Source organism: Camelina sativa, chromosome 3, assembly GCF_000633955.1.
Source record: "Camelina sativa cultivar DH55 chromosome 3, Cs, whole genome shotgun sequence".
In the NCBI taxonomy this organism is placed as follows: domain Eukaryota; kingdom Viridiplantae; phylum Streptophyta; class Magnoliopsida; order Brassicales; family Brassicaceae; genus Camelina; species Camelina sativa.
In genome coordinates, this window is record NC_025687.1 from 20273390 (window position 1) to 20287184 (window position 13795).

At 35.5% G+C, this 13795-nt stretch overlaps 2 protein-coding genes across 6 annotated transcripts in view; one reads left to right on the top strand and one right to left on the bottom strand.

Annotated features, from left to right (window-relative positions):
* The window catches only part of LOC104777607 (probable serine/threonine protein kinase IRE4), a gene marked incomplete in the record, with an annotated part of 9886 nt that extends 7311 nt beyond the window's left edge, over positions 1-2575 (bottom strand). Inside the window, 4 exon segments of the mRNA XM_010501881.1 lie at positions 257-1199; positions 1416-1592; positions 1667-1749; positions 2050-2575. Of these exon segments, the coding sequence (XP_010500183.1) occupies positions 257-1199; positions 1416-1592; positions 1667-1749; positions 2050-2245 (1399 nt within the window).
* On the top strand, positions 7031-8720 carry LOC104777608 (aldehyde dehydrogenase family 3 member I1, chloroplastic-like). 5 transcript variants are annotated; one of them, XR_766314.2, is made up of 3 exons: positions 7031-7500; positions 7591-7623; positions 7685-8720. XR_766314.2 is itself a non-coding variant. In XM_010501885.2 (3 exons), the coding sequence occupies exons 1-3, from the start codon at positions 7399-7401 to the stop codon at positions 8557-8559; spliced, it is 315 nt and encodes a 104-aa protein (XP_010500187.1). In that variant the 5' UTR covers positions 7031-7398; the 3' UTR covers positions 8560-8716. The 5 variants fall into 5 exon arrangements, 4 of the variants coding, with proteins under 4 accessions (XP_010500187.1, XP_010500185.1, XP_010500189.1 ...); XM_010501885.2 differs by having other exon boundaries at positions 7031-7431; positions 8311-8716; XM_010501883.2 differs by having other exon boundaries at positions 8311-8714.

Here is a 13795-nt window from a genome sequence, read left to right on the forward strand (position 1 = left end):
TCTTGCTCTGGACAATGCCGCTCTAGCCAATAGGAGTCAAAGTGACTTGTTCTGGGGGTATTTGTTGAAGATACTGACGTGATGCTACCTGTTGATGATGAAGTGCCATGATGGCAAAGTTTGGCCCCTACATGGCTCTTCAGGTTAATAGGATATGTGCTAGACTCATCTATGAAGGCAGTGTCCATCTCATGCAGATCCTCAAACATTCCCTCTACACCTTTATTCCGCCATTCATTCATCTTGGGAGAACAACCTTCAGATGCAACTCCAGATTTCTGCAAAACAGAGTTTTCCAGGCCACCAGCTTGAGTGAAGGAATTTAAACTTCGTGAATCAATTATCTGTTCCAGTATCTCCTCAAGTTTCAAAAGGCGCTCATCGACATCCAAACAATTTATTTCACATTTATCTGCGTACGCACATATGTAAGAGTGCGGTTCCAGATGTGAGAGAGGAACTTCCTCCTCGCATATCCTGCATATTACATAATCAGATCCACCTAACTCTTTTCCAGGCTCATTTGGCATCTTATCTTCAGACTCATCGCTTGAATAAAATCTTTGTTCTACCACTTTACTATCATATTCGGGTTTCTGCGATGGAAAAACCTGTTTAGCAGCTGCATAACCTTCCCTATCAGCATTATTGCTATTTTCAACTGCTATGGCAGAACCGAAAGCTGTCTCGGATTCCAAAGATTCTTTGTCCTGTCTCTTGAACTTTTTTCCTTCTTCATTCCTTTGATATTTAGGATTACCAGAACCAGAATCATCAACTCTAGGAGTAGCCCAATCTGTTTCCAAAGCAGGGATTCTATCTAAACATTCCTTAAATTTACGGAAGGAACTCTCATCAATTGGCTCAGTCTCCTTCTGAAACATCACAACTCTTGTACAGTGAGTCAATATAAAAAGCAACTGAGAAAACAACCACTTCACTAGTCCTGCTTGGCACTGTTTCCTTTTCCTAGTCAAGTCTTGGACGATAGATTCACAAGTAGCACGAAGTTGGGCAGATGTCATCTCCATACAGGCTCGAGCCAAGTTAAGTAACTCCTCTACCATTTCTCGATCTTCAGGACATGATGGATCCATTTTCTCTATAGCCTCTTTCACATCTATGACAAAGTCATTCAGCTTCTTATCCACAGTCTCCTTAGCAACATCAAATCTTGAGTGAAGTGAGCCCAGAAGTTCCTGAATATCATTGCAATCATAAGATACAACCAACTAACATAATTAGATCCCAACAAAACGAGTCATTAAAATAGCCTTATGGCACACAGATTTTACTGCAATTCCTTAAACTTTAGGAAACAGAACCCAACTTTGAGACAACTTGTATAGCAATATCTTGTGACAATTTTAAAACTCAGTAAAAGAAAAGTCTACAAGTTAAGATCGTTGTAGTACCTTCAAATCGTTGTAGCTGTGCGGACGAGGATAAGGAGTTTGAACACCACCCCTTGGCCCTAACTCATGGGAAAAGCTCTTTATACCCATTGACTTGGAAGAGGGAAGGGCAGTTTCAGATACCTTAACCATCCTCTCTTCTACTTTACAAGAGTTCTTGACTTTTAACTTGGCATCCTGTCACCAAAACAAGGCGGTTAATTCAAAGCCAATGACGTCCCCAATTGAACAAAAGCAAAAGCACAATTTACCTCACTGCTCGAGCAAACATATTTTGGAGGGTGACAAGGATACTTGGGTTTATACGAAGCGAGCCATCTTGACAATTTTGTTCCTAAAACAAAGAGTTAACGACGACACTTGTGAGGAGTGATCACCAGCAAGAAATTTTATCAACTATGATATGTGAATCTAAATATCATTTTTAGGGGTTTTCAATCACTTTTCTAATATCCAAAACCACATCTCTCATTTTCTTCTTTCTGTAACCGAGATAACAACAAACTGTTTCTACTATGAATGCTCATGTGAAAATTCTGATTTCCTAACTGACCATACAAACCAAAACGATTCTAACTTAAAAAAAACCTGCAAAATGAATTAGTATGAAATGAAAGAATCTTCAAATCAAAACCTTGTTTGGAAGAGCTAGTGGTTCTACCATGTCCACGAGGAACAATACTCTTCTGATTACGATTAAACGGAGGCTTATCGGAGAAATCTTCAGGCCTAGGACCTGACGAAGCTAACCGAGTTTTGATCCGGTTCAAACCAGACGGAATCGCAACCGTAGACGAAACACCTCGATCCCTACGATTCTCTTCCGCCATCCAATTTCTTGAAAGTAAAAAATCAAGGAAAATTTCGTCACCGCCGTTGCACGGAAAAAGAAAACCCTAATACCTCCAAGCTCTGGCTTCTCCGGTAAGAAGAGACGCTTTCATCGCCGGAGGAAGGTGAAACTAGGGACGGAGATGAGAGAATCGGAATCCAGAGTGAGGTCGGCGAGGGTGATGAAGACGATGACGATGATGATGATGATGATGATGAGAAGAAGGATTCATGGATGGTTTTTGGGTAAAAAGAGCTAATAGGAGTGCTCTCAATCTCAATGGGGTTGGTTAGATTTTTATTTAGCCTTCAACGACTCCGCGGCTGTGACATCTTTTCAATCTTTTTTTAATTAATGTTTTTTTTTATTTGATCTGTTACCGTTTCAAAACTTCTAAAAACATTTAATTAAGATAATAATCTTTCTGTAAAGTATATTTTATTAATTTGTTTCTCATGAGCAAACAACACATGGGAAAGATACACTGATTTTGGGATATAATAATAAATCTCTCTTTGAAAAAATCTTCAATTTAATCTTTTTTTCTTATGAGCAAATAATACAGATGGGAGTACTGATTCTGTTTGTCCCTCTAAATCAAATAATGAATAATAAATCTGTTGTTGAAATTTTAAAAGAGGATAATAGATCCGTCTATTAAATGATCTTAATAAAACACCAAAGAACAAATACTACTGCTTAACAAAAAAAAAAGGTAACTAAGATATTTAATTTTTAAACAAAATTTATTTAAGAGAAAAATTGTAAAAGTAATATTTGTTATTTTCAACAGTAGGTCCATTTTACAGCGTAAGTAAATCTGTCACCAATAAAAATTGAGATTTTTCCTTTTGCATCGAAAAAAACATGTTTTTATGTGATAATCACACTAAATTTAAATTTCAATTTTGCAACATGACTAACATAATATTATAATAAATTAACACACAATTGTTTTCCTAGATGAGAAATTTAACACATATCTTGTTTCTTAATATATATAGAAAATCAATTACAATTGAAAAATGAATACGGACTAATCTGTGGTATTCACTTTTCTGCGAAATTATATGAATCACAAATTAAAATGATACAAAATATACGAAGCATTTTGTTAATATAGTTCACTTTGTCAAATGGTCTTATCCCCCTTACAAGTGATCTATATTAACAAAATATTTTTTATATTTGGGATCATTACAATTTCTGCCCGACAAGCACCATTTGGCAAAGTGATCTATATTAAGAAAATGCTTTTTATATTTGGGATCATTATAAGTGATGAAATACAGACTGATGCGTGGTATTCTCACTTTTCTCGAAACACTTGTAAAACAAGATTACTTGTTTGTAATCCGCATTCACATTTCTCTCACCAAATCCGAAAGGTATTTTAGCTCAGCTGTTTTCAAGTTCAGATATTTACATGGAAAACCCGTCATGAACTGAATACTTAGTGAATACAGTTCACGATTGGTAAACTTTTATACAAATGTACCCAAATCTATTTAAAAATACTCGAATATAATTATCCTAAAAAAAATTAAAACATTGGTTAATTCTTATTTTACTCAAATTTATCCAATGAAAGCAGAGGCAGATTTATGCGGTTCGGGAGTGTTTTCTTTTTGGCTTGCGTATATATATAAACACACACACCCGAATTCATCATCGTTTCCCTCTAGGTCAATTCTTCAATTTTTTTCCCCTTTCTCTTCAAAATCACTCGTTTCTTCAGATATGCTTGGGTTTATAATTATTCTTAGGTATTTCAGATATTTAAGTATGTATATTTGTGTTTCAAATATTTTTGGATACCCCATATATATCAGTTCGGTACATAGAACACATTCAATATTTAAGCTGGTTCATATTTGGTTCAGTATTTCCAGATTAGCGTTGGGAAAATTTTATCAAAGCTAAAGTCCTTAACATTTATGTAATTTTTTTGTTCTCTTTGTAAAAAGTTTAACATTCTGAATTTTGATAAAATTGTGAGTTCAAACTAATTAGAAATTTAGAAATTTATTTAATTATATCTTCGATATGAAATAGACTGTTTGTCCACTTAATTGATGCATAATGAATTAACAAAATATTGCATCCATAAGTAGTTATTCATTTAGATAAGTTTTAAGAAACTTTGATATGTTACTATTACCCAAAATTTCTATTAGTAATCATATTATTGGTACAAACTCTAAGGTTGAAGATATACCTGACAATATCAAGCTCACGCGCACACTATGTCAAGCAAAAACATTCCTCGACGCCTCCAACAAGATCTATGAATATGTCAACGGTTTGTCTATGTCTCTCTTTACATTTTGATGTAATCTCTGAAACTAAACTAACCCTTTGGTTTATTTGTAGGAAAAATTGTGATCGGACATAACATAGACTTTCTAGAAATTAACATAGATCCTCCTAAGCCCAAGTATATTGTAGATACTTATGACATCAACCTTGGAGGTCGCTTCAAGAACATGAACCTGATTACACTACTTAAGCATTTTTCTAGCAATTACATTAAAACATATGTATCGGAACCACTTTCTTTAATATTAAGTATTAAGTTTATAATTAATTTAATTAATATTAAGTTTCCAATTTTACAAAACAATATTAGGATGGGTGAACACTCATCCATAAAATCTGTTTAATGTGACTAAGACAATATTAATGTGACTAAGACTACAATTTGTTTGTCCTGCCTTCCATAAAATCTGTTTAATGGTAAGACTAAGGCCTGATTGGTAGCACATTTTTAAAGTCTTAAAAATGTTTAAAGTTTTGACAGCCATTTTTTTTGCCAATCAAACTTTTTTGCTTTTTTTTTTTTTTTAAAGCTTTTGAAAGCCACTTATTTTTTTATCTTCTTTGTTTTTCCATTTTTTTAAAGCCTCCTAACCCATGCTTTAAAAACTATACAATTTTAAAAGCATTCTTTTTTTCTCCCTTTTATATTTANATATATATATATATATATATATATATATATATATTTAACATATTTTATTTTTATAAATTAATTATTCTCATTTTTTTCTCTTTCTTTTAAGATCTATTTCAATAATAAATTTTATTTTTTCATTATCATCACTAATAATAATGTAAAAGAGTTTATGAAATTTATCATTAATTATTAGATTAACATTCAAACAATGCCTTGATTAGTGGTAAATGGATAATTGACTGCTCGTATAACTACTCAATGCATTTTCTATTTTTGCATTATTTCAAATTTTAATAACTTAGTAAATTGATGTCTCCAACTTCAGTTATTTATTTTTTATTCTTCTAGTTGTTTATTTTTAATTAGTTTTCAAACAAAATCACTTATTTGATTGACTTATATTTTTAGAACTTTAATTTATGATTAATAAAATTTAATTTGTCATTAAAGTGCTATTTATATATACATTTTTGGAGAAATTTATGAATAAATCATGAAGCTCATACCTATTTACAAGCATGCTATTGGCATTAATTATTATTTTGTTTTTCATTTAATTAATTAATATTAAGTTTCTATTTTTGAAAACAAGATTTCCCATCCTAAATAAATTTCCAAAACAATCGGAACCACTTTCTTTAATATTAAGTATTAAGTTTATAATTAATTTAATTAATATTAAGTTTCCAATTTTACAAAACAATATTTTCTCCATATACAAAACAATCGGTCTAATCAATAAACAAATTGATTTTCGATCTTGGACGAGGATCCATTGCTGAGATTGTTGATCTCAACGTATTTAAAACTAATTTTTACTTTCACGGGTTTCATATGATGAGTTTTTACGGATTAAAAATCTTTGAACATGTTGTCTGACCCGCCTAGATTGGCGGGTTTGGACTATAGACCAACAGTAAAACTATTAGTTTATCTAATATATAGTATAGATTTGTAATCATAGTTTTGAAAATTAACTTATAAATTATTTAGTATATGAACTACAAAATATTACACATACTATAACACATTCTTAATATTCCAAATAAAAAATAAAAAAAATACACATAAAAATATAAACTAACATAATATATAAGTATATACCTCTGCTTAATTCTAGAGAACAAACCAAATCTAGAATTTTTATATTCTATCTAATAACAAATTTAATGTAATCAAGTTATAAACTTTATAAAGCGTAAGAAGAAGAAAAAAAATTCTAAACAAAATTCTAAATTAATTAGACAAAAGTTAATTAATTGAGAATTTGAAAATTAAATTAAAATTTATTATATAAAAGACAATAATTTATAATTTAGTTCTGCGGTGTACCACGGGTGAAATCCTAGTATGAGTTAATTTTTGACATAATATATATTCATTATTATTAAATAATAATAATAAAAATAACATCTACAACTTTAAAAGTTGGTGGTAAACAATCAAATTTTAACAGTTAAAGTTTCTACAGCAAAACATCTACTGGCAAATTCTCTACGGCTAAAATTTTAAAGTCAAAATCTCTACAGCTAGTAGATTCACTCATTTGTGTTGCGTTCCATAAAATCTGTTTTTATCTTTGAGTTAACTGCTTCATTTGTGATATATGGTCATTAAAGTTTTTCTAACGTTTACTATAGAAAGAATTACTATACTGTTACATAAATCGTGGTTTATTATTAGAGTAGGTCAGTTTATTTTTAACTTACTAAAGTAGTACTAATTAGTTGGTAAAAGACGTTTAACCATTTGGTTTATCAGTTTATTGCAGAAATGCCATTTTTATTTAAAATTTGAGGAAAAAAGGAATAATATATTAAAAAAAAAACCAAAATCGTGAAAACCCTAGTCTCGACACATGTGAAGAGTCGATTGTGCTCTCTCATCTGGTAGCGATTCCGAACTCGATTCCGGTGTTGATTGCGACGGAGATTTGGGTGGCGATTCTGGGGGAGTTTTGGATAGCGATTTGGGTGGATATTTGTGTGGCTATTCCGGTGTAGTTTTGGGTGGCGATTCTGTTGCTTTCTTCTGGTAGCGATTCCGGTGAAGATTTCGGTTGCGTCGTTTGTCAACAATTACAGTAAGAGACGAGATGATTAGATTGTACTTAGAGTATGTGGTTACCGGCGTCGTGAGACGGTCCGTCCGTTGTTGCTTCCCGGAAGGATTTAGATTCGTTTGCTTCCGAATGAATGTCGTCGTCCTCTGAGTGTCGTCGTCTCTTGGTTCGTTGCAGAGAGTCTTTGATTAGTTGTGAAGATTTGCAGTTTTTATGCTCGTTTGTTTTAATTGAGGTTTCGGCTTTGTTCTCTTTTCATGTTCTTGGTTTATTTAATTTGCTGGGATTTGACGGTTCTGGGTTTTATTCATATTTTGTTTTGCAGATGTTCAGAAGTTTTACCATCAATGTGACCCTCGTGAGTTTTTCTCGTTACCAATGTTTAAGTCTTTGTTATAAGGTTTCGTAAGATTTTTCAGTGTAGGAGTTCCTTTTGGGGTCTGGATTTGGGAAGAATTTGTGATGGAAAATGCATTCGTTTTTGCTTCATGAGCATTTTTTGTTGGGCAAAGTTTTCTGCTCAGTTTTCTACAGAGTTTTCTGCTCAGTTTTCTACAGAGTTTTCTGCTTAGTGTTCTATCTTAATATCCCTTGTACACATGTTTGGTAAAGTTTACATTAACGGTTATGGTAGCTGCAACGTTCTAGCATCTCATTAGCTGTTGTTACAGTCTCTGTGGTACACCTCTAAACTTGAGACATCTTGTTCTGTGAAAAAACTCTGTAGAAGTGATTATCATTTTATATCGTTTACTTCAGTAGAGAGAGAATTGTTGTGAAGCACTCCAGGCTGAATCAATTTTGCTGATTTATATTAAATTTAATGTTTATCTGATCAGTGGTTACAAGCTATATCTACTTATCTCGTTGTTCTCAAATCCCTAGGGTGCTATTATGGCTGTTAGTTCTAGTTTAAAATGCAGGTTCTTGTTTTGTCAATAATTGTAGGTTCTGTTTTTGGTTTTCAAAATGCAGGCTCTGGTTTTTTAAAAACTGCAGGTTCTAGTTTAAAATGCAGGTTCTGGTTTTGGTGTTTGAAATGCAGGTTCTTGTTTTAAAGTTTCACGTTTTGGTTGTAGATGAGCTCAGAACCAACTTCAACACTGGCAGAACAAAGAGCTATGAATGGAGATTTTCTCAGCTTCAAAACATTTCTAGGATGCTTCGCAATAAGGAGAATTGCATCACAGAAGCTTTGTATCAAGATCTTTCCAAGCCTGAGCTTGAAGCTTTTCTTGTCTACATTCTAGTTGTCCGTTGTCGAATTACTTTCAAGAGTGTGTGTCAAATTTAAATTTGAAACACTTGTCCCTGAACCTCATTGGAGATGACCTAACAGTTCTAAACAAACGTCTCATGTTGTGTGCTTCTTATCTCTCTAAGAACAAATTAAAACAATCTTCGTTGGGATATTGTTTTGTTTTGAAATTTATGAAATTATTATTTTTATCTTCATCCACTCTTTGAGTGGCTTCATCATACCACCATTAGCTTTATTGTGCATATATCCAATTGGCTTGATCACATTTATAAACCAACAACTTAATTGCCAAACAACATGGTTTGTTTTTAAATCATGAAAATAACTAGATAAGTATGAGCTAACTCTCTTAGCCCATCTTTAGGCTACACAAAAAATTGCAATTATAGTGATCTCCATCAATACTTTACCAACACATACATATCCAACAAAATACAAATTTAGGTATTTCTTTGTTGAGAGCAATTTTGTCTTTTCACCGTTTAGGCAACCTCATTTAACCTAAAAATTGTTTTTTCTAATGTTGACTTAAATTTCTTAAATCTACTACCAATTACTAACTCTATCACTACACAAAACGCTAAGTCTACGAATTTTAAGCTATTTTAGTAATCGTTAACTCTACCACAACGTAATTCAAAAACTCTATTATCAACAATAACTCTATCATCAACAATAACTCTGTTGTCACTAATTATCAGTCTGCCATATAACTCAATTCTACCTTCTTACTCTACCACCACTACAATTAAGTCTATCGCCTATCTCTATTTCGCCCATAACTCTAAGAATCTTTTTCTTACTTACTCTGCCACCACTAAAGTTAAGTCTACGGCGGGTACTTACTCTACCTCATAACTCTATGGGTTTTACTAACTCTACCATAACTATTTATATTTCTCCCGCGTAACTCTATGATACAAGACTCGGTGGTGAGTCTTATACCGGGATAGAGATGATGGCTTCACAAGCTGGCGGTCGCTTCTCTCTTGTGAAGGAAAGATGGTCGATGATGTAGATCTGACACGATGGCGGTCGCTTCTCTCGTGTGGGATCGGTAAAGGGGGAAGTGCTGGCGGATTGAAGTACACCACAGAGATGTGATTGGTCTCTGATACAGTACACGAACTTAGCCTTGTGGAATCTCACACACAAGACAAAGAACAAGCTTATTCTCTTGAGAACACTTAAAGAGAAGAAGTAAGAAAATTCAGCGTTTTATTAATATCAAAAGGTCAAAAATCGTACAACTGCTGCAGGGGGACTTTATAAGAGTCTTTCAGCTAGCCCTAAGGCCGAAAATAAATGCAAAATAATGCAACAAAGGAAAGCAAATAAAATGAAACACAAAACCATTGTTTTTGGAAAGTAAATAACTAATTAAAGAAAATACTAAAGTAGACTTGATCTCTCTTGATGAGCATGCCTTCTAGCCATTGTTGGGGTTGGTGGAACCTGTAAGGATCGGAAATATTGAATAGGACTTATCTGGATGCGATCTAGGCCCAATAGATGTTCTCTGAACCACTTCTTGTACTACTCGATGAACTACTTCAGGAGTCTTGTCTTGTATTTGTTTGTTGGCTTGTTTCTTGAAGTAGGGGTCTTCCTGGAGTTCCTCTAAATTATCTTGATCAGTTTCTTGATGCTCATCCATGTCCTCTATGTCTTGGTCTTGATCTTCACTATCTTGATCGCTTTAGGAGGTGTAGCTTGTATCAGACGTCTCTTGCAGCTCCAATGTCTTCTCTTGGCTTCTTGAAGTTCCTTGACCTGCCAAAAGAGGTTTCATACCTGGGGAACTGGTTTGATCAAGGCTCATTTGGGTGAAGTCTTCAGCAAGCTCTTCCTCAACAATATGATCATATATGTTGTGGCGGCATGATGGTGGTACAGACCAGTGGACGTCCTTCAGCTCTAGGGAGCTTACGATGTCTTGAACGGCTAGGTTAAACGTCATCCTTTGTTTAGCCTTTGATCGTGTCATAGGGCCTTCTCGTACTTCTGGTACAGGATGTGGTACAGGATCTGGTTCAATGGTATGGTTGGTAGGATCGATGTCCGCATCATTCCCTCCCTCTTCAGAAGGTTTTTTCCTCAAAACTGAATCTCCTGGGTCATAAGCAGACAAGTCAGCTACATTAAAAGTGTGAGAAATTTTTACCTCCTTTGGTAGCTCCAAACGGTAGGCGTTTTCATTGATCTTTTCAAGAACTTTAAATGGACCATCGCCTCTTGGTGATAACTTAAAGGCTCGTTGTGTTGGAAATCTCTCAGGCCTCATATGCAACCAGACCCAATCTCCTGGTTTGAACAACATCTCCTTTCTTCCCCGATCAGCCTTGCGTTTGTTGTCGGCATTCTTCTTTTCCAAATTTGCTTTGGCTTTGTCATGCAACTTCTTGATGATTTCTCCTCTTCTTAGCCCATCTTGGCAAACCTGTTCTATCTGAGGCAAGGGTGCTAAATCTAATGGAGACAAAGGGTTAATTCCATAGACTATCTCAAAAGGAGATAGTTTTGTAGCCGAATGGACAACACGATTATAAGCAAACTCAATAAAAGGAATGCAATCAATCCATGTTGCCATATTTTTACCAAGAGTGGCTCTAAGTAAAGTAGAGAGAGTTCGGTTTACCACTTCAGTTTGTCCATCCGTTTGGGGATGACAAGTTGTAGAGAATAGAAGCTTGGTACCTAACTTTCTTCAAAGTGTTTTCCAAAAGTGACTCAAGAACTTGGTGTCACGATCAGAGACTATTGTCCTTGGAATTCCATGGAGGCGCACCACTTCCTTGAAGAACAAATTTGCGGTTTGAGTCGCATCATTGGTCTTGTCACACGGGATGAAGTGTGCCATCTTGAAGAACCGGTCCACAACAACAAAGATCGAATCCTTGTGTTTAATCTTTGGCAATCCTAAGACAAAGTCCATAGAAATATCTACCCAAGGGGCATTAGGAATAGGTAATGGTAATTAAAGACCATGAGGATGTAACCTGGATTTTGCTTTGTGACAAACAATGCATCGAGCACAAAATCTCTCAACGTCTTTCTTGAGATGGGGCCAAAAGAAGTGTTCCATTACCACGACCAAGGTTTTGTCGATACCAAAGTGACCCATCAAACCTCCACCATGTGCTTCAGTGAGTATCAAGTCTCACATGGAACCTTGAGGAATACACAACTGCTTGTCTCTAAATAGAAACCCATCCTGCAAGTAGAATGCTTGGTATGCTCCTTTGCCATACTCCTTGTAGCACTCTCCAAATTCTGGGTCATCTTTGTACAACTCTTTGATATGCTCAAATCCCATTACTTTATCCTCTATAGTAGCTATGAGAGCATATCTTCTTGACAAAGCATCAACAACCACATTCTCTTTGCCCTTCTTATACTTTATCACATATGGGAACGTCTCAATGAACTCCAACCACTTTGCATGTCTCCTATTAAGTGAAGTCTGAACTCTTGAGATGCTTAAGGGTTTCATGATCGGTGTGAATGATGAATTCCTTGGATAACAAGTAATGTTGCCACGTTTCTAGTGCTCGAACTAAGGCATAAAGCTCCTTGTCGTAGGTCGGATAGTTCAACGTAGCTCCACTCAACTTCTCACTGAAGAAATCCACAGGTCTTTTTCTCTGTTGTAGTACAGCTCCAATTCCCAAGCCTGATGCATCACACTCTACTTCAAATATAACTTCAAAATCTGGGAGGGCTAAGACCGGTGCTTGTGTGAGCCTCTCTTTTAATGTGTTGAAGGACTTTTCTTCAGCTTCTCCCCATGAGAAATGCACGTTTTTCTTGATCACAGCAGTCATTGGTGCAGCCACTGTACTAAAATCTCTGACAAACCTCCTGTAGAAGCTTGCGAGACCATGAAAGCTGCGAACGTGTCCAATCGAAGTTGGAGTAGGTCATTCTCTTATGGCCTTAATCTTCTCCTCATCCACCTGTAGGCCGTGTTTACTCACTACAAAACCTAAGAACACACACTTATCAGTACAAAAGGAGCACTTCTTTAGGTTAGCATAAAGACCTTCCTTCCGAAGTGTTTTCAAAATTAACCCTAGATGTTTAATGTGATCAGAATGACACTTACTGTAAATAAGTATGTCATCAAAATAAACAACAACAAATTTACCAATAAATGACCTTAGAACCTGGTTCATTAGTCGCATGAAGGTGCTTGGGGCGTTGGTTAACCCAAATGGCATGACAAGCCACTGATAGAGACCTTGCTTGGTTTTAAACGCGGTTTTCCACTCGTCTACTTCCCTCATTTGGATCTGGTGATAGCCGCTCCTCAAGTCAATTTTGGAGAAGACGGTTGCACCACTTAACTCATCCAACATGTCATCTAGTCTTGGAATGGGGTGTTGATACTTGATGGTGATATTGTTGATTGCTTGACAGTCTACGNTGGGTCATCTTTGTACAACTCTTTGATATGCTCAAATCCCATTACTTTATCCTCTATAGTAGCTATGAGAGCATATCTTCTTGACAAAGCATCAACAACCACATTCTCTTTGCCCTTCTTATACTTTATCACATATGGGAACGTCTCAATGAACTCCAACCACTTTGCATGTCTCCTATTAAGTGAAGTCTGAACTNGGTAGAGCAGAACCGGGTACAAGATCGATCTAATGTTCAATGCCACGAATAGGGGGTAATCCTGGTGGTATCNCAAGTAATGTTGCCACGTTTCTAGTGCTCGAACTAAGGCATAAAGCTCCTTGTCGTAGGTCGGATAGTTCAACGTAGCTCCACTCAACTTCTCACTGAAGAAATCCACAGGTCTTTTTCTCTGTTGTAGTACAGCTCCAATTCCCAAGCCTGATGCATCACACTCTACTTCAAATATAACTTCAAAATCTGGGAGGGCTAAGACCGGTGCTTGTGTGAGCCTCTCTTTTAATGTGTTGAAGGACTTTTCTTCAGCTTCTCCCCATGAGAAATGCACGTTTTTCTTGATCACAGCAGTCATTGGTGCAGCCACTGTACTAAAATCTCTGACAAACCTCCTGTAGAAGCTTGCGAGACCATGAAAGCTGCGAACGTGTCCAATCGAAGTTGGAGTAGGTCATTCTCTTATGGCCTTAATCTTCTCCTCATCCACCTGTAGGCCGTGTTTACTCACTACAAAACCTAAGAACACACACTTATCAGTACAAAAGGAGCACTTCTTTAGGTTAGCATAAAGACCTTCCTTCCGAAGTGTTTTCAAAATTAACCCTAGATGTTTAATGTGATCAGAATG

Bases quoted from the DNA above. Each gene is read 5' to 3' on its own strand.
- LOC104777608 (XM_010501883.2), top strand. From the start codon at position 7,399: ATGTCGTCGTCCTCTGAGTGTCGTCGTCTCTTGGTTCGTTGCAGAGAG. The intron at 7,501-7,590 runs GTTTCGGCTTTG...TTTGTTTTGCAG, and splicing joins GCTCGTTTGTTTTAATTGAG to ATGTTCAGAAGTTTTACCAT. The intron at 7,624-8,310 runs GTGAGTTTTTCT...TTTGAAATGCAG, and splicing joins TTACCATCAATGTGACCCTC to GTTCTTGTTTTAAAGTTTCA.